Here is a 21,782-nt window from a genome sequence, read left to right on the forward strand (position 1 = left end):
TCCCCAGCTACACGCCCGTGAAAGGAAGCAGGAAACCAAAGATAAAACCTCCATGGCTCCGCTGCTTCAGTGCGAGACCAGCACCCTCCTCGAGCTGGCAGCAGTCCCTGCAAAACCCCAAGATGATCCCCAGCTATGGCTACATTTCTCTGAGCATCTCGTCCAGGCTGCTCAAAGGTGACACCTACCTGTGAGTGTGCCCAGGTGGCCAAGAGGGCCAATGGCACCCTGGCTTGTATCAGGAACAGTGTGGCCAGCAGGAGCAGGGCAGGGATCGTCCCCCTGTGCTGGGCACTGGTGAGGCCGCCCCTCGAATGCTGTGCTCAGCGCTGGGCCCCTCACCCCAAGGCGGCCATGGAGGGGCTGGAGCGTGGCCAGAGCAGGGCAGCGAGGCTGGGGCAGGGGCTGGAGCCCAAGGCTGGGGAGGAGCGGCTGGGGGAGCTGGGGGGGCTCAGCCTGGAGAAGAGGAGGCTGAGGGGAGCCCTCATCGCTCTCTGCAATGGCCTGAAAGGAGGCTGGAGCCGGGGGGGGTCGGTCTCTTCTCCCCAGGAACAAGCGATGGGACAAGGGGAAACGGCCTCAAGCTGCGCCAGGGCAGGGTTAGGTTGGATATTAGGGAAAATTCCTTCACCGAAAGGGCTGTCGGGCCCTGGCCCAGGCTGCCCAGGGCAGGGGCTGAGTCCCCATCCCTGGAGGGATTTAAAAGCCGTGTAGCTGTGGCACTTAGGGACATGGGTTAGTGGTGGGCTTGGCAGTGCTGGGTTAACGGTTGGGCTTGATGATCTTAAGGGTCTTTTCCAACCTAAACGATTCTGTGACTCTATGACACACGCTGAGGCCGGCCCCAGCCACTCTCCCTGGCAGGAAGGCGCTGGCCCACAGTTGCGGTGGCGGGGCTGACCTGGCCCCGCAGGACTGGGGGTGGCAGTGACGAGGAGCGGGGTTTGCACCCCAGCCCTGCCCGAAGGCCCAAGAAGGGATGCGACAGTCACTGCCACGGTCTGAAAGCGCAGCGGCGCAGCAGGGTCCTTTGCTCGAGGAGCTCCAGCCGGACGGGCAGGGCTGTGGGGCCAAAGCCCGGCCGGTGCCACCACCGTGGGGTCCTCATCCAGGGAGATGACGGACTCCACAGACACACGGATAGCTGTGGGGCTTGCAGGGCCCCACTCCCGGCCTCCCTGCGCCTGCAAGGGAGTGGTTCAAACCGGTGCATCCCGCAGCGGGCTGCTCCACCCCGACCCTCGCTGCCCCACACCAGCTCTGCGTGGGCCCCGCTCCCGCCCCTGCTCCCCCGGGCTCCCCCGGGCTCCCCCGCCTCAGGAGGCGCCGCCGGCGCCGGGCGGAGCGAGCGGGCGGCCGGGCCCAGCACTGCGGCGCCCCCTGGCGGCCGGGCCCAGCACTGCGGCGCCCCCTGGCGGCCGCGCCGCGGAGCCGGCGCTGCGCCCCGCGGGGCTCCCCCGGGTCCTGCCTCCCCCCCGCCGCCCCACGGCCGCGCTCGCGTGCACACGCGTGGACCAGCGCCCCCCGCGCCTGCACACACCCACCCCCCCGGGCACGGGCCCGCCCGGGCCCTCACACCCACCCACCCACCGCACACGCGCGGACACGCTTCACGTGCGAACGTGCACGCCCTAACCCCTGCGTGCCCGTGCACCTCTGTGCCGTTGCACCCACGTCTGCACGCGGACGTGCTGCTCGTGCAAACGCACACACCTGACGTGCACCCCGCACGCCTGCATGCACGCACACGCGTGCTTTCACACTCATGTCTGTAAACACGCGTGCCTTCACACCCACGCACACCTTCACACCCTCCCGTCTGCACACCCACGCGCCTGCACGCTACCCACGCGTGCATCCAGCCCCGTGTACGCGCACCCCCGCGCAGGCGCACGGACACGCCCACCCTCGCGCCTGCACGCCCGCGCACACGGACGCCCGCGCCTTCAGGCCCACGCGCCTGCACCCCCGCCCGCCTCCATAAGCGCCTCCTCACGCGCGCGCCAGCGCGCCCGCACCCGTTGCACGCGCAAGCACGCGCCCTTGCACACCCCCCCCCCCACCCCCCCGCCCCGCACAGGTACAGGCGCGCGCGCGCGCGCACACACGTGCGCACCGCCCCGCGGAGGTGCGGCCGTGCCTGGGGGCGGGGCCTCTATGGGGCGGGGCTTTAGGGGGCGGGGGCACGGCTCGGGGGCGGGGCGTGCCGGGGGAGGGGTCAGCGGGCGCCGCGCGCTGACTCCGTCTCCGGGCGCCGCCGCTGCCGCCGCTTCCGAGTAAACAGCGCGGGCGGGGGCCCCCCCCCCCCCCCCGCCATGGCCGGCCGCGGCACCTTCCCGCTCAGCCCGCTGCCCCCCGCCGCCGCCCCGCCGCCCCCGGGGCCCGGCCCCGCCATCCTGCGCGGTCCCAACCCGCCTCCCGCCACCGCCGCTCCGGGCTACCGCCCCATGGGCCCGGCCGCCGCGCAGTACCAGGTGAGGCGGCCTCGGGGGGAGGGGGGGGGGTGGAGTGGCGCGGTGTGAGGGGATGGGGGGGGGGCGCGGAGGCCCCCTCGGGGCCCCGCCATCCGCCCCGGGGGCGGAGGGAGCCGGGCCGGCCGTTGGGGCCTTCCCTGCGCCTCAGGGCCCGCGGCGGGCCGGGGCAGCGGCCGCCGGGCCTCCGCCAGCTCCCGCCGTGTGCCTCGCCCGGGGGCCCAGCCTCCACCGGGGCCCACAGCTTGAGTCCCGGATAATGTTCTTTTCCTGCCGTTTTTAGGTAGGTGACCTCCCCGCGCTCTGTCTTGCCGTGCTCTCGCTTTCCACCCTCTTAAAAAAAAAAAGACCCAAAACCGGTAAAAGTGACGGGAGCGTCGCCGAGCGCCTCCCCGCCGCCGCCACAGCAGCCACGGCCGGTGAGCGCCCGGCAGCAGCTGTCGTGCCCGGCCCCGTTACCCGGTGAGGTCCCGCCGGGGCCCGGAGCGGAGGGAGCCCGAGCCCCGTGCCCGGCTCCGCAGCCATTTCCCATAGCACGGAGCCGCCTGGAAACCTGTTTATCTGCGTCTTTGGCAAAGGTGGAGGCAACCGTTCGGCGTTGCGGGTGGATCTCTCCAGGAGGAAGCTTGGGAGATGGTTGAGTGGTGGACAAGGAGAGCAGGCGCTTGCTAATATTGGGGCAAAGTAAATCTGAACAGGGAGCACTCCTCAAAAAGCAAAAGAAATTACTCGTTTTCCAGCCTGAACATCTCTATAAGAAGTGCATTCTGACAAACACTCAAGTTTCCACCTCCCCCTTGCAGCCTGTCGGTTTGCTCTTAGGTACACGGTGATTATTGTGGTTATTAGGTTTCTGGTGTAAAGCACAATATTCCAGGCAGGCTCGAAATGGAGGAGCCCAGTTGTGCAACACGTTCTCATCCGCCGCTGATAGCCTCCTCCAGAGCTGCCGCCTTATTTGCATGAATTAAAACGTAAGAAATAAATCAAGCTGAGGGAATTTCCAGCTTCTAAGCTTCGTTAATACAAGATGAGGAACCAACCTCCCCCTGTAGCCTTAAAAACGCCAAAAAGACCGGCACTGAAAAGTGAGATGGCGCGGCCAAGGCCAGTCTGAGCATGAATTGACAGTAACTCGACTCGGAGGCGTTTTGGGCCGAGCGGGCGCTTGATCGTTTGCCCTGACCTTCCGTGCGGCAGGTTGCAAAATCCAGCTGGGAAGCTGGAGCCGGACTGGAGCAGCCAGGAGCCGCTCACCACTGTGGGTAAACAGGCTAACATATGCTTGCTTTTCCCCCCGTTGCTGGCCATAACAGCAGGTAGCAGGTGTTGGGAGCGCGCGGCTGGCGTAGGGTGATGTACACCGAGTGTATGTCACCGTGGTATCTGGCACCGGCAAGCCGGTGCAGGGGTTGACTGTGTCGGCAGGGCCAGTTGAGCTCCGGGGCTGGCGGCAAGTGCCGTGCCTCGCATCTGGCCGCGAGCTGCATCTGGCTGGCAGCTCGTTGGCAGGGCTGCCTGCGCACGGGAGGGGAGAGCGGGTATGATCCAGAGGGTCTGCCCTTTGTTTTGCAATTCCCAAGCCGAGGAAGGCAGCCCCTCCCCTCCCAGTGGCCACCCCTGCGTACCCAGAGGAGTTCTCTGCTCCGTTATGCTCTGGCTTATGTAGAGCTTCATTATTTGGGCACTAGGAGACACAACAGCCCTCATCCATGCCAGCAAGTGCTTAGGGGCTCTTTAATCACTGGATTATTAAACATATGTTCGTCCTTTTGACATCCTTGCGTGCCTCCTGGTTATTTACTGGCAGCTCAAGCAGGGAATTCAAGAAGACGACTCCCTTTGGGAGTCCCTTTTGGGACCGATTTGGGACCCTTGTGGGAGCTGATGTTTCCAGAGCAGCCAGGTGCCGGTGCTGTGCCCAGAGCAGGAAGGAGAGGATTTTTTCCAGAAGCAGGGTGATCAGCTGAGCTGTCGGGCTGCTTGGCAGTGGGTCTGCGGGCAGAGCCCCCGTCCCAGTCCCTGTCCCTGTGCTGGTGGCAGCATGGGTGCCAAGGCTGAATCCCAGCCCCCAGCATCCAGGTTGTGCTGGCCAGTGTAAATTTAGTAAGGAGCCTTTCTTCTGTTTATTCAGGTGCTAGTTTGGGGCTTAGCAGAGGTTTTTCCCGAGTTATCAGATGGATGCCATGGCAGGGAGTGGGCTTGGCTCCATGTGGTGGAGATGGGACTGTGCAAGGCAGTGCTCCAGCCTCGAAGTTACCCCACGCTGATGCTTTGCTGGTGCACAGAGGTGGCCAAAAGCAGTGTTCGTTAGGTGCTCCGTTAAAAGGGTTTCATTGGCACTTGCTGGTGAGAAAGATCCTGTTTTCCATGAGACAGGAGGGCTGCTGCAGTCCGAGCAACTCCTAACCCTGAAAGCAGCTGCGGCTCGGTGATCCGGTCCCCGGGCAGGCGGCAGTGTGAAGGAAAGCAGAGTCATGCTTCATGGAGAAACCTGGGCAGGCAGCTGGGACGGAGGAGCCGGAGAAGTGTGGGTTGCTGGTATGGAGCCAGGTGAAAGATGGCGTGGCCTGGACATGTTGGAGAGGGCGTAGTGCAGCACGGGAGAGATCCACCCGCTCTTCTTGGGAGCCGAGGAGAACTGTTCGTGTTCCTTGGGTGACTGGGATTGGTTTGAAGGGGGCCTGGGGACATGAGCCAGGGCTGGAGCTGCACCAGAAAGCTGTGATGCTGCTCGGGCTGGGTGACCCCACCCTTCCCAAGGGAGATGGTTTCCAAGGCAGGTTTCATCATAGACCGAGCCTCGAGTTAAAGTGACGATACAAAGCAGATGAACGCTGTCCTCTTGGAGCAAGAGGGAGGAAGGCAACAACGGAGACCACGGCACCCTTTGTTTCTCCTTGGGAAACATGACAGTGAAGTTCTGCTTAGGTGGAAAACATCTCCAGACCTTGCTGTTGAAGGCTCTCAATCCATCTTCCTCCACAGGGCCTTCTCAGGAGCTCTCAAAGCCATTCTCTGGGCAGTTTAGCACTGCAGCACCACCAAAGGCAGTGTTTTATACCTGGCACCTCTCTCTGTTCTTTCTGTGCGTGCCTCCATGCTGCATTAGAGGCTGCCAGAGTTTCTCTTTCAAGCAGGAACCCAACACCCTTGTTCCTTGTTCCTGCTTGCATTAATGCCCGTGTTATGATTTGGATCCCCGTGACTTTTCCTTTCTCTGACCTGTAACATCTGCGGCTTCAGATGTGAGGCTGCAGATGGGCAGGTTTGTCTGGACCCAGACATCTCCACTGTTGCTTGAAACGTTGCCAGCACGTGTCCTGAATCTGCTTGGTGTCTTTGTCTGTTGCTTTGCCCTTCTCTCTTTAATTTACTACTTCCTCATCTATGGTTTTTAGCTGAGAAGTGATCTGACTCTTGGAGCTTCTCCTGTATCAAAACAGGGCAGCTCTTCCAAGCGTGACGAGCTGTGTTGGGGTAGCTTGTGGGCTTGTGGGAGCAAGGTGCTGCTCAAGAGCTTGCAGCATACAATGGCATCTCGATAACACCACCTCCCGGATGAAGATCTCTGCCAGCACGAACCCAGGCTCTTCCTGGCACCCTCCCAAGAGGGATTTGCTCGCAGATAAGAAGGAACAAAGAGGGGAAAAACACTGTTTTGGGGTGTGCTGGGGGTGACTCGGTTGGTCCAGATCCACCCGAAGCCCCAGGTTGAGCAGTGGCAACCGAGCTTTCCTTGAGACCAGTCTGGCATGGAGCTCAAATCCTGTTTGAGCAGGGTTTGCTGTTGCTTCTGTCCTAATGGGAAGCGCTGCCATCCGGGCTCACGGGGAGGAACTTGCAGGAAGAGCTGTTGTTGCCTGGCGTCCGTCCAGGGCTCTGCTCCCAAAGCCCCAGGTGAGGATGCATGTGGGCTCTCGCTCCCTGACTGTTCGTGTGTACAAAGTTGGGTCGTACCTTTCTGGATGGAGCAAAACTGGACGTGCATGGGGAAGAGCCTTTCCCCCCTTGTTGGGAGCTGCAGGAAAAGAGCTGCGGTCTTGGAAGGAAGATGAAGAGGCTCTCAAGCTGTTTTCTGAAATGCTGCTTTTCTTCAAGCTCGCTCTCCAGCCTGGCTGCTTCTTGCAGATCCATCCTGCAATTTATTGCTCCCCTTGTTTCTCCTTTCTGCTACCAGCCTCCAATTTCTGGCCTGCCCTTCCTCAAAAAGGGTCCTTTGGCAGGCGGGGAGGCTCCTGTCATGCCAATGAACGTCCATTGGGAAGCCTTCCAGCATCCCGTTGGATTCAACTGAGGCTGACTCTCAACAGAGCTTCCCAAACGCAAGCGGCCTGTGCATTGACCTGGGATGAACCACTAAACCGCAGCCAGCCCCATTCGTTCCTTCGGCTTTGGCAGGGAACAGAAACAAGCTGTTTTTTTGTCCCGTTTCCAAACGGCTCCGCTCGCTCTCTGCAGGGAAGGCTGGATGCTGTCCAGCTCGTTCCTCAGAGCTGAGCTTGCGAGGTTTGCCCTTTGTCCGCCCCACTGGCAGGGGCGGTGGGGCAGGGAGGGGAGGACGAGGCAGTACCCGGAGGGGATGGGGCAGCAACACTGCCCTGGGTGACAAGGGGTGGATGGAGGGACGAGGGGTTCTGGTAGCCAGGAGGCAGCTAAAGAAGGTCTTGGTTTGAGCCAGTCTAATAAAATTTCCTGACTCTAAGCCCCTTTGCATCCTGCTAATTTCCAGGGTTTCCGAAGGGGGCTGGAGGCTGGCTTCACCCCGCCGGGGCTGTAACGCTGCTTCGTGGCTTAGCTGGAGATTTAAGGCTGTGCCGTTCTTGCGTGAGTTGAGTCTTAGGAGCCTGCAGGCTTCAGGGAGCTGAGGCTCCCCCGCACAGGGATGTGGTCACTGATTGAACACGAGGCAGAGGCTGGCCCTGCTTTGCCAAGAGGCTCCTCCGTTAGCAATTTGCAAATCTTGATGGTAAACAGAGGAAAAAAAAAAAATCTGTGTGGAGGATTCTGCCTTCCCTTTTTTGCTCATCCAAGTGATCAAACGCGGGTCCCTGGTGGGCTGGAGCTCGCTCCCCCAGCAGCTTAACTGTGGCTGATGGTTCTCAGATGTTTGTGGAGGTGACGTTGAAGTCTTAAGTATGACAGATCCCTTCATCCTTGCGCTGAATCTCCCTCTGCTGACAGAGGTGTCTCCTCTTGTAACTGAGCAGTCTCTGGCCCTCTGAAGAGTAGATGGACACTCAGGAGACCTTGCACAAGATGTGGAGCTGTCAAAGACCCTCTCAGCCAACTCAGCCAGCCTCCGAATCTCTCATTTCAGGGATAGATCAGAAATGTGTCCCATGGAGTGGCAGAGGGGCCATGGTGGTGGTGAGAGCTGCGCTGGCCGAAGGACGGGAGCTCGTTCTGGCCACGTTGCCTCTTAGTCCAAGCAAGCTGCTGATGCATTCTCCCATCTGCATGCTTTGGGAAGGGGTTGTGGTGTTGTATGTTGTCACACAGGGAACCTGCCTGCCCTCAGACCGGTTTCCCCATGGCACTGATGACGATGTCCTGCGTGGGCTTGAGAAACACCCAGGGGCAAGGTTTTCCTCGAAAACCGTCCCATCTTCTCCATGCTTCTGGTGGCTCTAGGGAGCTGCAGGTGACTGCATGCAGCCTTGGCACTATGCAACTTTTCTTGGGGCTCCCAGATTTCTGATGACAATTTTCACAGCCTCTTCTTGTGGTTTATCTGTTCTCCAGAAGCCCTGACAGGTGAGTCAGCATGATTATGGGAGCGCGGTCTTCCTGTAGCTACGCTGCACTGGCAAAGTGTTTACCCACTGCCTGTGTTTTTTTAATTTTGCAAAGGGTGTGGATCTCAGTGCTGCCTCTCCCCCCAGCCTGGCCACAGAAGATTTCTTGATAAACCTGGAGAAACTGGGTTCTTGCCTTGTGATTTTTGACAAAAGAGGAGGTGCTGCTGGCTGCAGTCGGCTCTTGGCAATGCTGGTGCAGTCCCAGTTGTCACAAGGAGTTGTGCAAATGTGGCCGATCAAAAGGAGAGAAATGTCTGGGGGCTGTTGGGAGGAAGAAACAGGCTCCTGCCCTGTAGCAGGGGCAGGTTAGCAAGCCCAGGCTCTGAAGGTCCTGCTTTAAAGGAAGGCTGAGCAAAGGTGGAGGCAGCCTTTGGTTGTGTAACGGGCTCTGCCTGCGCTTCATGTGCGTGTTTTTGAACTTCCACGTGCAGCACTAATCCCGTGGCCTGCTGCTGCTTGACTTCCCAGCAGCAATACGCTTCTCAATGCAGCGGTTGGTATATTTTCGGGATCTCCTGCTTGCAGAGACACCTGTTGCCTCGGGCTCCGGAGCAGGGGCAACTCGAGCTCTTGGTTTTGTGTTTACCGCCTCTTTGGGGAGGAGGTGAGTGGGTTTTGGCTCCAGCCGCCATCAAACCAACCTCCCTACTGCAGATCTGAGCCTGCCTGTAAAAGCTGCGGAGGACAGGCAGGCTGCCGGCCATGGTCTTGTGCTCCCAACCCTCCCGCACCTGGGGTTTGCGCTGAAGTTAATGCCTGTATGCAGATAAGCTCATCAGCTCGTGGTGTTGCATTGCTGGGCTCCTTTGGGATAGCGAGGTGGCTTCGTTTGCTCTCTTCCACACCATGGCCGTGTGCCCCGGCCGGGCAGTGGGAGGGGAGCTGTGAGGGATGTCCTGGCACGTTGAGGAGCCTGCGGCAGGAGAGAAATACTGCTCTGCTGGCTTGGTGGCTCTCCCAGCCTTGCATCTTGGCAGGGGAGAGCTTGAGGATCAAAGGATCCTGGGAGGCTGTTGGCTTGGACTGCTGGTGAAGTAGGCTGGCACACGTAGGGACGGCCGGTGGGTCGTGGGGTGCTGTGACTGTTTGTCGAGGGCCCTGGGGGGATGCGTGGGGTGTAGACCTGGTGGCACCTGCGAGCCGCAGTGCAGGTGCTGGCTTGCCAAGCTGCTCTGCTCCAGGGGATGGGGAGGGGCTGTGAGTGCTGCCCTGGCTCAGGATCCCTTGCAGGAATGGTTAGGTATCATGTCGTGGCTCATAAATGCCCTTTCTGGGTCCCTGGAGGGGGAAGGATGGTGGCTGGAGCTGGCGTGCTGGCGGGGGGTGAGCTCTTGCCTCCATCCCCAGGAGCTTGGCTTCCTTCCTGCCTGCCGGCCTCATGACCAGTGCCGTGAGGAAGCGGGATTGCCCCGCTCCCCTCCCGGGCATTCCATCTGCCAGCAGTGCCGCTTTCCAGAGAGGAACCCATGGCACAACCCACGCCACAGGCCCTGATGTTCCCGGGGTGAAGGCTTTGCAGACAATGACCCTCGTGAGGGGGTCCCACACAGCTCCAGGTCTGATGTCTCCTGCTGTATGGCGGTGGCTCGGGGCCATGCACGGCTTCGGCTCCGTGACGCCTGGCAGGCCAGGCTTCCCCTGCAGTCAGTGGCTTCTGCTCCTCCCGGTTCTGCTTTCCCATCGCTCTTCCTGCAAGGAATGCCGCAGCTCCTGATGTCCTTCGCTCCTCCCTGGCCTGTCCCTTGCCTGTACCTCGGAGCAGGGAACGGCCTCAGACATCTCTCCCAGGGAAGAAGTGAGAGGGCAGACGGCATCCGCTGGTCCCCGGCAAAGGTCAGGCCCCCTCACAGGGCAGTGTTTAACGCACACTCTTCCTCTCTTCTCTTCCCTGCTAGCGCCCCGGGATGCCGCCAGGCAGCCGGATGCCCATGGCAGGGCTGCAGGTGGGACCACCGGGAGCTCCCCCCTACGGAGCAGCCTCCCCGATGAGACCCGGCCTGCCGCAGTCGATGATGGACCCCTTCAGGAAGCGCCTGCTGACCCCCCAGGCACAGCCGCCACTGGCCACCCAGAGGAGAGGGTAAGGGGTTGGCACCCTCCCGCTCCGGGACAGACACCTGCAGCAGGCTGGAGGGGGTTGGTTTCACCCGCTGGGTCCCAGTTGCACTTCACTGCAGAAACCCGCAGCTCCCCACCCTGCTGCAGAGGGGCAAGCTGCCCACAGCAGGGCAGGAGCTGGCACGGCTTGCCTGCAGACTCCCCCCGGCTGGCACCGCCGGCAGTGGGAAACCTGCCAGAGCTCGAGGCTGGCATGTTTTGTGATGACGGGGGGGGCAGCGATGGGGACAGAGATCACTCAGCTTGCAGCTTCCCCGTGCTCTGATCTCCGAGCCAGTAACTGAAAAGCCTCACTGCACGTGTTTTTGCTTGCCAGAGGCCCCAGCACCGGTTCCTCGGGGTCTTTCCCCTTCTCACAGGGGTTCGTGCTGGCTCTGGCAGGCACAGACATAGGTGGAAACGGGGGACGGGGGTGGCAGGTTGCAGAGACACTCCCCGGCGCTGCGGTCTTGGTAGGACTGTTCATTAGGGCTGCTCTCAGCAAGTCGCAGGCAAGGCTCTGCCAGCAGCTCCCCGCTTGTTTACAGTGCTGCTAATTCCTTTGCTCTGTTTCTGTTTTCCTTGAGGGCTTCTTGATTACTGGAGGCTGTTTCTCAGGGCAGGTTCCCTTGGTCCTAACGGATACTCAGGTCCCATTCCCTGCCCTGGCTGTGCAGCAGGGCTGGTGGCCGACAGCTTGGTTGGCTCTGTGATCCCTCCGCAGGGAGTCGCAGCCTCTGCAGAGCGCCTGCGCATCCCTTTGGTGCTGCAGAGCAAGCTGGGGATTAAGGACAAGGGGCAGCTTGCAAGGACGTCAGCAGCCAGATAAGGCTGCGGCTTCGTTCCTGGGGGCTGGCTGCGTGGGATCAGCCATGCTCGGCTGGTTGAGCATCCTCGCTCCCAGCCGGCTGCGGATCAGGGGATCAGGACCTGCCAGCTGCTCATAGGGTGGCCAAACCCTGCAGGGCAGGAAGCATGCAGCAAGAAGAGCTCAAAGAAGTGCTCTGACTCCCCTCTTAGCTAGGGCTGCCCTCCCAGCGTGTCCTCCTGCGCGAGCGGCCATGGGGCAGCCCGCATACCTTGGACACCTCGTGACGGCAGCACGAGCGCCCACATTTGCTGCTCTGCTGCTTCACGTGCTGCCAAGGGAAAGGGACTTCCCTTTGCCTGCTGGACTCTGCCCCATCTCTTCCCCACATGTGCAGCAGAATGGGAGGAGAGCATTTCCCGAGTATCCAGGCATTGAGCGTGAATTTAACGGGGCATCGGGATGGGCTCAGGCTGACAGGGCCGGGAGCCTGCAGCATGTGGGAGGGGAGGAGAGCCCAGGGCCCTGTGGTCTGACAGGGTACTACAAGCTTGGAGAGAGCTAAAATGGCTCTGAGCAAGGCTGCAGCCCTGCTGTGGCTCTAGAGGCCACTCTGTGTCCTCTACCCACAATGATTTTGGCTCTGCCTTGGCAAAGTTGATTTGTTTTAAGCTGTTTTTAAGTGAGCTCCTGGAACAGGGCTTTGGTTTGTAGCACTGGGAGAATGTGACTGCCACTTCCAGAAAGGAAACTTGGAAATGCCATCCTGCAGACGGGAGCATGCCTGCAGCTTTACCACCTTCTTGCTCCTGTCCTGCAGCACCTTTAGCAGGCAGCAGCAGCAAAGCAAACTGAAACCAGGGACTGGATTTCCTTCCCTGGTGACAGGCTCTAGATGTCCAACACCTTCCCCCCGGAGTCATCTTGGCTTGCCCACAGGGTTGTAATTTCTTACTCATTTGCTTTCCTAGCACTAATCCACAGGCTTGTGCTCGAGATGCTCTTACAGCCTTTCTTTGCTCCCCTCCTGCAAGTCCAAAGTTCCTGTCACATGGAGCAGCCCTGAAAGGGGACCTGCTCCCCCAGACCTCTTCACTGCAGTGGGAGCCTTGACACCTGGCTCAGAGTGAGCCATCCGTGTGGCACGCAGCTGGCACTGCCGCTGTGACTCCCCTCCCCAGAGCCTGGCCCCAGTCGTGGCCTGGATAGGGCCAAAAGAGCCACTGGGCTCCTGGCGTACAAGCAGAGCTTGGTGTTGTCCCCTGAGACCCACTGCTGCCCGAGCGTGGGACATGCAGCAGCTTCCCACCAGGCAGGCAACAAGGTGTCCTGCAAGAGCTTGCAGTGTGATATTTTTCTTTTTGCCTGTCTATGCTTTTTATAGGGTGAAAAGGAGGAAGATGGCTGACAAGGTCCTGCCGCAGAGGGTGAGTGCTGCCTCGGTGCCTGCGGAAGGAGCTGAGCTGCTGGAGGGAGGTGGTGCATCTGCGCTGCCTTCCCAGGGCAGCCGGGGTGATGAGGTCCCCAGGAGGAGGAGGATCTTGCTGAGCCGCCCCCTGCCCACTGGCCATTTCTGCTTGGTCCCAAACCGACCTGGAGGATTTCTGTCTCTTCCTGTGGGGCGGCAGGAGAGGTTTGGGGTGTGCCCAAATTGGGCAAGCAGGACTTTGGGCAAGCAAGGAGCAGCAGTGACTTGGGGTGGAGACCCCAGGAGGACCCTAAGCCTCTCCTGGGGGTCCCTCTTAACAATCCATTACCTGCCTGTGACACCGGGCAGGCTGCTGGACACACTGACAGGCTCCAAACTGGGGTCCACAGTCCAGCTCAGTGATTTGGAGAGCGCGTTGCAGGGCTGTAGTCTTCATTTAAAATGAGGAATTGGTGCTGTTGTGCTGGATCTGTCACTTGGTGATTCCTTGGCGTGTCAGCCCGGCACCGGTAGCATTGCTGGGGCTGGCGTCGGGGACACAACCCCATCCCAGCACGCAAGGGACTGATTGTTTCTGTTTGACAGATCCGGGAACTGGTCCCAGAATCCCAGGCCTACATGGACCTCCTCGCCTTTGAGCGCAAGCTGGACCAAACCATCGCTCGGAAGAGGATGGAGATTCAGGAGGCCATTAAGAAACCGCTGACGGTGTGTGGCAGCCCTGGCTGGCTGGGAGGGCGAGCAGCTGGGTGGGGTGGGCGTGTACGAGGCAGGTGCTGCTGTGGCTGCTGGCAGCCACCCTCTCGCTCCAAGCATCCCCCCTCTCTGTTTTCCTATTCCACAGCAAAAGCGGAAGCTGAGGATTTACATCTCCAACACTTTCACCCCAGCCAAAGAAGAAGGGGAGGGTGGTGAGCGTGTGGCTTCCTGGGAGCTACGCGTGGAGGGCAAACTGCTGGAGGATGTAAGGATACGGGCAGGGATGAACTGGTTGCGGGAGGAGCACTGGTGCTCTGAGAGCTTGGCGGGGGTGGACACAGCCCTCTGCTCGCTGGGTGCTGGAGGCAGTGTTTGGGCTGGGGCCCTCCGTGGCTGGTGGTGTCAGGCCAAGCCTCTCCCACTCTGTTTTGCAGCCGAGCAAGCAGAAGAGGAAGTTCTCCTCCTTTTTTAAGAGCCTCGTCATTGAGCTGGACAAAGAGCTGTACGGGCCAGACAACCATCTGGTGGAGGTGAGATGGGAGGCTCCCGGCCGCGCTGCGGGGCTGGCTCCGCACCCCGGGCAGGGTGGGGAGAGCTGTGATCCCCAGCGGGCGATGGGACGTGGTCCTGCCGCTTACCCTGCAGGCCCTTGGCTCCCCAGCCCAGCGCCTGTCCCACTGCAAGAGGGGGTTGAGCAAGGTGCTTTTGGGTGCCAGGGCTCAGTGCCGAACTTTCCAGGCTCAAGTTTACAGCTGTGTTTTCCTCCCTGGTGCTGGCTGGTGGCCAGCAGTGACAGCTCCTGGCAGCAACCGCTGTCCCCTCGGCTCTTAACCCCCTCACGCCTGCAAGTATGCAGCTAGAGCCGCGAGGTGTGGGGCTGCAGTGAGGCCATGGCTCTGAGAGGCAGCTTCAGCAGCTCTGGGCCCCACAGATTTGCAAATACAAGGCCCAACACAGGTGGCGATGCCACAGAAAGGCTCATCTGTGCATCCCAGTGCCAAGTGGGGAGAAGGGTCCTCCCCGTTGCCTCCCAGCCCCCTGCCTGGCTGGAAGGTCCTCGGGGAGATTAAGCCCTGCCTATGAGTGAGATCAGACCTTTTTTGGGGTGCTCCTGCGCGGAGCAGGCTTTCCCTGCACCCAGATCACACTTTTTGCCCTGCGAAATGCTTGTTTCTGTGGTGGTGAATCCCCTTTGCGCGTGGGGTGATTTGTGAGAGTAGCTCTGATGCCCAGCCCCTACGCTGGCTGAGGCAGGATTGATCCTGCGTTGACTCCAGGAGCTGTTTGAGCCCTTGACATCAGGTGCTCAGGGCTGTAACTCCCCCAGCCCATCCAAACTCCCATCTGCCTCCGGGCTGGAGCACATCAAGCTGTATCTGTTGGACCAGGTGGGCTCTTGGCTGAAGCCCGCTGAGGTCAGACTCCCAGATTCGGCAGGGGTGGGATCCAGGCTGTCTGCCTCTGCTGAACCCCTGCGCAGAGCCTGAGCACCGGCGCGCTCTGCTCCTGGCTGCAGACACAAAGCCTGTTTAGCGGGTGGCTTGTCATGGTCCTGGAGTTGACCGATGTCCCCTTGGTCTCTCATAGTGGCACCGGCTGCCCACAACCCAGGAGACTGATGGCTTCCAAGTGAAGCGTCCCGGCGACGTCAATGTGAAATGCACTCTGCTGCTCATGCTGGATCACCAGGTAGGGGCCCCAGGGCTTCGCGGGTGCTGGCCGTGCCCTGCCGCCCTTCCTCCAGCACGGCTCGTCTGTGCGGGGAGGTCCGGCGGGGGCAAACGGGCCTGGGCTGGGGCAGAGCCTTAATATGAGGCTGTTGGGGGGCTGTGGGGACGGAAAAGAGCACAGAGAGCCCCAGGCACAGACCTTGCAGCCTGCGGTGACACACGTGTGTGACAAGGGCTGTGTGGGGCAGCATGCCTGCAGGCGGGGCCCCTCCAAGCGCCAGACCCCCTTCATCCTGCCTGTCCCTGCAGCCACCACAGTACAAACTGGACCCTCGCCTGGCTCGCCTGCTCGGGGTGCACACCCAGACCCGCGCCAGCATCATGCAGGCACTCTGGCTTTACATCAAGCACAACAAGCTGCAGGACAGTCACGAGAAGGAGTACATCAACTGCAACCGCTACTTCCGCCAGGTCAGCCCTCGCCCCGCGGCACCAGCACGCTTCGCTGGGAGGAGAGCACCCTTCCCGCTTCCAGCAAGGCCACAAAAAGCATCTTTTCTGGCTCAAAACAGACGCTCCAGACTGCCCAGCCTCAGTTCATGCCCCTCCCCCAGGGGTTTGCACCCACCAGCTTGCCATGCACAAACCAGGGCTGGGCAAGTCCCCTCCTCCTGCCTGGCCCTTTCTGTGGCGGGTGGCAGGAGCCCCTGCCATGGACAACAAACGCTCTGCTTTGCCCCTCCAGATCTTTAACTGCATCCGCATGCGCTTCTCGGAGATCCCCATGAAGCTGGCGGGGCTCCTGCAGCACCCAGATCCCATCATCATCAACCACACCATCAGGTAGGGGCTCTGGGGGGTGGAGGGGCAGGGTGCCTCCCCACCAGGGTGCAGGAGGGGAGGGCAGCACCTGCGGGGGCTACGAGGTCTCCAGCCCAAAGCGGCAGTGAGCACAAGTCACTTGGGAGGGGAAGAATCAGCCAAACAAACGTGGGGGCTTTTTGGGGCAGTCAGGGGGGGTACGGGTGTTGCTGTCAGGGGAGTTGATCCACCCCTGCACCCCGTTTCCTCCCAGCGTGGACCCCAATGACCAGAAGAAGACGGCCTGCTATGACATCGACGTGGAGGTGGACGATCCCCTGAAAGCTCAGATGAGCAATTTCCTGGCTTCCACCACCAACCAGCAGGAGATCGCCTCCCTGGATGCCAAGGTGCGGGGACGGGGTGGCCGCAGGGAGCTCGGTGTTCTGTTCTGGGGGAACACAGCTGCCTCTCACCCCCTGTCATCTCCCCAGATTCACGAGACCATCGAATCCATCAACCAGCTGAAGACGCAACGCGATTTCATGCTGAGCTTCAGCAACAACCCGCAGGATTTCATCCAGGAATGGATCAAATCCCAGAGGAGGGACCTCAAGGTAAAGCCCTGGGGCAAGGCAGGGCGAGGGGCTGGGGGGGGGGCGGGGTCTGGCCCTGGTGCTCACCCCGTGTGTCCCCCACCCCGTGTTTTGCTCAGATCATAACGGACGTGATCGGGAACCCCGAGGAGGAGCGGCGAGCCGAGTTCTACCAGCAGCCCTGGGCACAGGAGGCTGTGGGCAGACACATCTTCGCCAAGGTGGGCTGCGTGGCGGGCCAGCGGGGTGCTGCAGCGGGTCGGGATGGCGGCGGGGGGTTCCCTGGGGCAGCCCCTCTCCCTGCCTGACCGCCCTCCTCTCCTCCAGGTCCAGCAGCGTCGGCAGGAACTGGAACAAGTGCTCGGGATCCGCCTCACCTAAGGGGCTGGTGGGGGCTCGGGAGCTCCTTCTCCTCTCCCTGCTGCCTGAGCCTGACGGTACTTCTTACTGGAATCAAATACAGCACTTGCACAAAGCCTACGTGCCTGGAGGGATTCGGAGCCACGAGCACCCCTGGGCTCCCCTCGGCCGGGAAGCTCTAGCCGCAGGCAGAGCACAGCGGAGGGTCTCCCGGTTCCCCCCAAAGTCCCGCTGCAGCCCTTCTGCTGCATTAACGCCTCCCGCTTTCGCATCGTGCTGTTCGCCTCTTCCCCGTAGCACTGAACGCAGCCCTCCTCCCCTCCTCTGGCCAAAAACCCTCCTGGAGTCGCTGCCCGGCAGGGAAAAGCTGCCCGTGCCGACGGGGAGGCGCTGCCTGCCCTGCCTGCCCTGCCAGCCCTCCCTGAGCCCGGCCCCTCGTCAACCAAAGTTTTGTCATTCCAAACGCCAGCTCTCCCCCCGGCGCTGGTGCCCGACGTTTTGCACTATTTTTGTGAACAGGTTTTATAAAAAAAAAAAAAAAAAAAAAAAGCGTTTTGTACAGTGGGTTTGTATTTGATTAATATATTGAGTTGCCTCAATCTATGCAGTGGTTCGTGGTGGTCTCAGAGGGCTGGCGCGGCCCAAGCTGTTCTTTTTATACGTAACCAAGTTTTTTAGCGTTAAGTTTTTGACAATCAGTTGATTATTCCACACCCCCGCCCCCCGCTGTTTTACATTAATTAGCGACTTGTCCTGTGCGCGATAGGAGGTCTCGGGGGGGGGCGGAGGGGGTAGCTCTGCCCCTGGGGAGCCTGCGGGCAGCGGGGGCACTGGGAGAACTGGAGATGCCGGGGAGCCAGGGGACCATAGCGCTGGGCTGAGGGGACGCTGCCGCCACCCGCTGCAGCCGCTGAAGTGCCTTAACCCCGCCGGCCCCCCGCCCGCAGGCTCCCCGCGGCGCAGCCTCCTCCGGGCGGGCGCAGGCAGAGGGGAGGGGGGCGTTTACATATTCCCAGGGTGTACGGCTCAGGGGTGCCTGCTCTGCCTCTTGTGTAACCATTTTTTGTCTATTTTGGATATTTTCTAATAAAACCAGTTAGCAGCAGCTCTGTGTGCGTGTGCTGAAGTCCTCCACCCCCCTGTTCCCCAAATCAGCGCGCAGGCGTGGCCATAGCAGCACTTTATTGAGACAACGCGGCCCCGGGAGCCGCCCCAGCCTCACCGTTACTTCCACAGCTTCTTGATGGACATGTTCTTCTCGCTGTCCTTCTGCATCACCTGGGCAGGGAGGAGGAGACGCTTGGTTCCAGGCCCCCTCCTGCTCCCCCATTTGGGTGCCAATAACCCCAAAAGCACCCCAATACCGATGCACGGGGAAGGCACTGCAGCCTCCAGCTCCAGCCAGGCTCCGGCTGCGCACCGCAGCCCCGGGAGGGGTCTCCACCGACTCTTCCGTGTCACCCACAGCTTAAGAACTTGGGGACATCCCCCTTGACACCGTTCTTTGTCCCCAGAGCTCCCCATTCTGGGAGGAACCCGCCAGCAGCCCCCCCTTCGCCTCCCCCGCGGCGCTTACCTTGGCGACAGCCATTTCAAAGTCTTCTTGCGTGACGTGCACCCGCCTCTCCCTCAGCGCGTACATGCCAGCTTCTGTGCACACCCCCTGCGAGGGACAGGGACGTCACCCGCCGCTCCCCCTCCGCCAGCCCCGCCGCCGCCGCGCCCCCGGCTCACCTTCACTTCCGCGCCCGACGCCCCCGGCATCAGCTCGGCGATCTTCCGCAGGTTGATGCCTCGCGTCAGGTTCATTTTCCGAGAGTGGATCTTGAGGATGTCCAGGCGGGCCTGGAGGAGAGCAGCAGCAAAGGCAGGGTTGAAGTCACGGGAATCACGCCCGAGAGGGCTGGGGACAACATGCTCCCCCCCGGGGACAGCAGGGGACCAAGGGAGAGCTGGGGCGTGCGGAGGGGTCCCCCGCCTACCTCCTCGTTGGGCGGGGGGAACTCGATCTTCCTGTCGATGCGGCCAGGGCGCAGCAGAGCCGAGTCCAGGATGTCGATCCGGTTCGTGGCCATGATCACCTGGATGGGGAGAGCAACTGTCACCGCTCCGGCCACCCCGCTGCCACCGCAGGGCCCAGGCAGGGACGGCACCCTCCTACCTTGATGTTCTTGGTGGCCTCAAAGCCATCGAGCTGGTTGAGGAGCTCCAGCATCGTGCGCTGCACCTCACTGTCCCCGCCGGAGCCCCCCTCCAGGCGGGAGGAGCCGATGGAGTCAATCTCGTCCATGAAGATGATGGAGGGCGCGTGTTCCCGGGCCATCACAAACAGCTCCCGCACCATGCGGGCGCCTGCGGGGAGCAGAGAGGGCCGAGCCCTGGCACCACGCACAGCTCCGCACAGCCACAGTGCTTCCGTCTGTCCCGAAGCCACCCAGCATCACCGGAGCCCTCGCTGGGGCTCCGGCACAAGCGGCCGCCTCCCCTGGCGCCCTTTTACCTTCACCGATGAACTTCTGCACCAGCTCGGAGCCTGAGACACGGATGAAGGTGCAGTCGGTGTGGTGGGCCACAGCCCTGGCCAGCAAGGTCTTGCCTGTGCCGGGGGGTCCGTAGAGCAGCACGCCCTGCAATGGCCGCGCGGGGACCTCAGCACCGCTCTCCGTGCCCGCACGGGCAGCCGCACCCCGACAGGAGACACGGGGACGTCCCAAAGGGTGACAAAAGGCTGTGGCAACGCTGACCCCTACCCCAGGCCCACAGCAGCAGCACTTGCCTTGGGCTGGGCGATCCCCAGCGCCTCAAAAAGCTCAGGGTGCTTGACCGGCAGCTCGATCACTTCCTTGATCTCCTTTATCTGCTTGTCCAAGCCCCCGATCATCTCGTAAGTGGAATCCGGAACCTTCTCCACCATCATCAGGGAGACGAGAGGGTCCACTTTGTTGGGCAGGATCTTGTGCAGCGTGTAGCTGTCGTTGCGCAGGGCCACGCGGCAGTTCGGGGTCACCTGCGGCAAGAGCAGAGCGGAGCTCGGCATCCCCGCGGCAGGGGAGGGGGCAGGCAGCGCCAGGCTGCCCGGAGGGAGCAGTCGCGTCCCCAGGATACTCACGTCGTTAATGTCGATGTTCTTGTCCACGTCCACCACAAACTTCCCTTCTGGGTGCACCTGGAAGGCGGCAGTTGCCACCGTGAGAGTTATTTCTCCGAGAAGTCCCCTGTTGCACATCCGATATCCGCACCGGCTGCTCGGAGCGGGAGGAAGGAGCCAGAGAGCTCAGCCACCGCCAAACTCCCTGCAGCCCCCTCATGCCCCCAGGAAGCCCTAAGGCAGCTGCCTCCCACCGCCCTGGGAAGGTCTGGGCTCAGAAGAGCCGCTGCAGTGTGCTCCTCTGGAGAAAGAGCTCTCCCTTCACTTCTTTTGGCTGTTACATCCCCCCAGAGCTCATGCTCACGCTTGCTCCAACCCCCGTGGGGTCAAAGGGAGGCTCTGTCGGACCCCACCCCGCTCCCCCCAGCCCCGGTTGCCCTCGGAACAGCTCAGCCTTGTACCTTGACGAGCACTTTCTTCTTGTCCATGGCTCTCACCACCTCTCCCACATAGGAGCCCTGCTCCTGCAGCAGCTGTAGCTCCTCCCGCAGCAGGCGCACTGCAGAGAGAGAGATGTCAGCACCGGCCACAGGCACCCACGCCCAGACCCCCTGCCCACGACGGAGGGGCAGCACTCGCCACGGTGGCCAGTAGCCAGGCCAGGAGCCACCAGCCCCACAGGCAGGACCAGCCACAGAGCCCCAGGCAAGAAAGACGAGAGGAGCCGAGCCGTACCTTTAGCATTCAACTCATTCCTCTGTGCTTGCAGGCGCCGCAGATTCTGGCTCTTCTCGTTCACGATGAGCTGTTGGGAGAAAAGCTTTGCTGAGTCCTCCACATCCCGGGCAGCACTCACATCATCGGGCACCAGCACAATGGCCTCTGTCTTGGGACAGGCACCAGGAGGGTACAGCCCTTCCCAGCAGGATGCAGCCAGCCAAACCCCACTGCAGAGGGCTGGGCAACACCTCACGCACGCACAGCAGCGCCGTCAGCTCGCAGGACTGAGGGTCATCTCATACGCCTGCACCACTCAAAAGCTAGGTCCTGCTTGTAGATACCACCCTGGGGCACTGCTTCCTCCTCGCGCCCCGAACGGGGCACCCGCAGCACGGCAAAGACCGTGGGTGCTCTCGAGGCAAGCGCAGGCGTAGGGACGCGGCCACGCAGTCCTGGCTGGAGCCGCAGCGATGCCGTTCTGGGGCAGGCTGCTGTGCAGCGGGGACTGGCTCACCTGCAGCTCCTCGATCTTGGACAGGTAGTACTGCCGGAGCCCCGTGCCGCCTTTCCCATCGTCCATCTCCATCTGTTACAGAGCAGAGCTCACCAGCACCGGCCTTAGCCCCACCAAGGGCCTCCCGTTCCACCCAGGGCCTCGAAAACCATCTCTCCTCCCAGTCAGTCTCTGCGCCGACCCTCCGGTCCCCATTTCCCCCTCCGACCCCCCCGGGCCAGGTCCCGAGTCCCCGCTTTCCCTCCCACCCACCTTCTGCCTCCCCGGCCCGGTGCCCAGCAGCCCCAAAGCGCCTCTTCCCCCCGGGGTCTCACCGTTCCCACCCGCACGCCCCTTCCCCTCCTCCCTAGGCCCTCCCGGAGCCTCGCCCCGCACCCCCCAAGGCCTGACCCAGGTCCCGGTCGGCCCCCGCCTCCTCGGGGACCCGCCGAGTCACGGCGCCCGCCAGGCCCCGACCCGATCCGGTGCCAGCAGAGCCCCGCGGCAGCACGGCGCGACCCGAGCACCCCCCGGCCGGCGGCCGCGCCCCGCTCCAGCCCGCTCCGGCCCGGCCGTACCTGCTCGGGCCCGTCCACCGCCATCTTCTCCGCCGGCATCGGGACGCCGGCGCCGCTCCTGCCGGCACTAAAGATGGCCGCCGCCCTCCTTCCGCTGCCCGCCGGGCGTCATGGCGTCACTTCCTCTCCCAGGCACGGAGCGCCCTCCCGCCCCGAGCCGCGAGAGGCGCA

The 21,782-nt window shown here is 61.9% G+C and overlaps 2 protein-coding genes across 4 annotated transcripts; one reads left to right on the forward strand and one right to left on the reverse strand.

Moving 5' to 3' along the window:
• The first annotated feature begins 2,194 nt into the window (after nt 1–2,194).
• SMARCD2 (SWI/SNF related BAF chromatin remodeling complex subunit D2) lies at nt 2,195–17,837 on the forward strand. 2 transcript variants are annotated; one of them, XM_087769884.1, is made up of 13 exons: nt 2,200–2,474; nt 10,168–10,352; nt 12,562–12,604; nt 13,192–13,314; nt 13,451–13,570; nt 13,740–13,835; nt 14,893–14,994; nt 15,285–15,446; nt 15,721–15,818; nt 16,051–16,186; nt 16,271–16,393; nt 16,492–16,593; nt 16,700–17,837. In XM_087769884.1, the coding sequence occupies exons 1-13, from the start codon at nt 2,316–2,318 to the stop codon at nt 16,751–16,753; spliced, it is 1,503 nt and encodes a 500-aa protein (XP_087626010.1). In that variant the 5' UTR covers nt 2,200–2,315; the 3' UTR covers nt 16,754–17,837. The 2 variants fall into 2 exon arrangements, with proteins under 2 accessions (XP_087626011.1, XP_087626010.1); XM_087769885.1 differs by lacking the exon at nt 15,285–15,446 and having other exon boundaries at nt 2,195–2,474.
• A 60-nt stretch (nt 17,838–17,897) lies between these two features.
• PSMC5 (proteasome 26S subunit, ATPase 5) lies at nt 17,898–21,748 on the reverse strand. 2 transcript variants are annotated; one of them, XM_087769887.1, is made up of 12 exons: nt 21,612–21,748; nt 21,055–21,126; nt 20,556–20,625; nt 20,282–20,379; nt 19,842–19,898; nt 19,509–19,739; nt 19,233–19,359; nt 18,894–19,084; nt 18,715–18,813; nt 18,467–18,577; nt 18,309–18,395; nt 17,898–18,010 (listed from the first exon to the last, which is right to left on the reverse strand). In XM_087769887.1, exons 1-12 carry the CDS (start codon nt 21,648–21,650, stop codon nt 17,957–17,959), a joined length of 1,236 nt encoding a protein of 411 aa, XP_087626013.1. In that variant the 5' UTR covers nt 21,651–21,748; the 3' UTR covers nt 17,898–17,956. The 2 variants fall into 2 exon arrangements, with proteins under 2 accessions (XP_087626013.1, XP_087626012.1); XM_087769886.1 differs by having other exon boundaries at nt 19,509–19,898.
• Between the last annotated feature and the right edge of the window lie 34 nt (nt 21,749–21,782).

This window comes from Nipponia nippon, unplaced genomic scaffold (genome assembly GCF_047370975.1).
Source record: "Nipponia nippon isolate SJK-2023a ecotype South Korea unplaced genomic scaffold, ASM4737097v1 scaffold_32, whole genome shotgun sequence".
In the NCBI taxonomy this organism is placed as follows: domain Eukaryota; kingdom Metazoa; phylum Chordata; class Aves; order Pelecaniformes; family Threskiornithidae; genus Nipponia; species Nipponia nippon.

Bases quoted from the DNA above. Each gene is read 5' to 3' on its own strand.
- SMARCD2 (XM_087769884.1), top strand. From the start codon at position 2,316: ATGGCCGGCCGCGGCACCTTCCCGCTCAGCCCGCTGCCCCCCGCCGCC. The intron at 10,353-12,561 runs GTAAGGGGTTGG...TGCTTTTTATAG, and splicing joins CTGGCCACCCAGAGGAGAGG to GGTGAAAAGGAGGAAGATGG. The intron at 15,819-16,050 runs GTAGGGGCTCTG...GTTTCCTCCCAG, and splicing joins ATCATCAACCACACCATCAG to CGTGGACCCCAATGACCAGA.
- PSMC5 (XM_087769886.1), bottom strand. From the start codon at position 21,650: ATGCCGGCGGAGAAGATGGCGGTGGACGGGCCCGAGCAG. The intron at 19,360-19,508 runs GCAAGTGCTGCT...CGGCCATTGCAG, and splicing joins TGGGGATCGCCCAGCCCAAG to GGCGTGCTGCTCTACGGACC. The intron at 18,011-18,308 runs GTAAGCGCCGCG...CTCCCTGCCCAG, and splicing joins TTGAAATGGCTGTCGCCAAG to GTGATGCAGAAGGACAGCGA.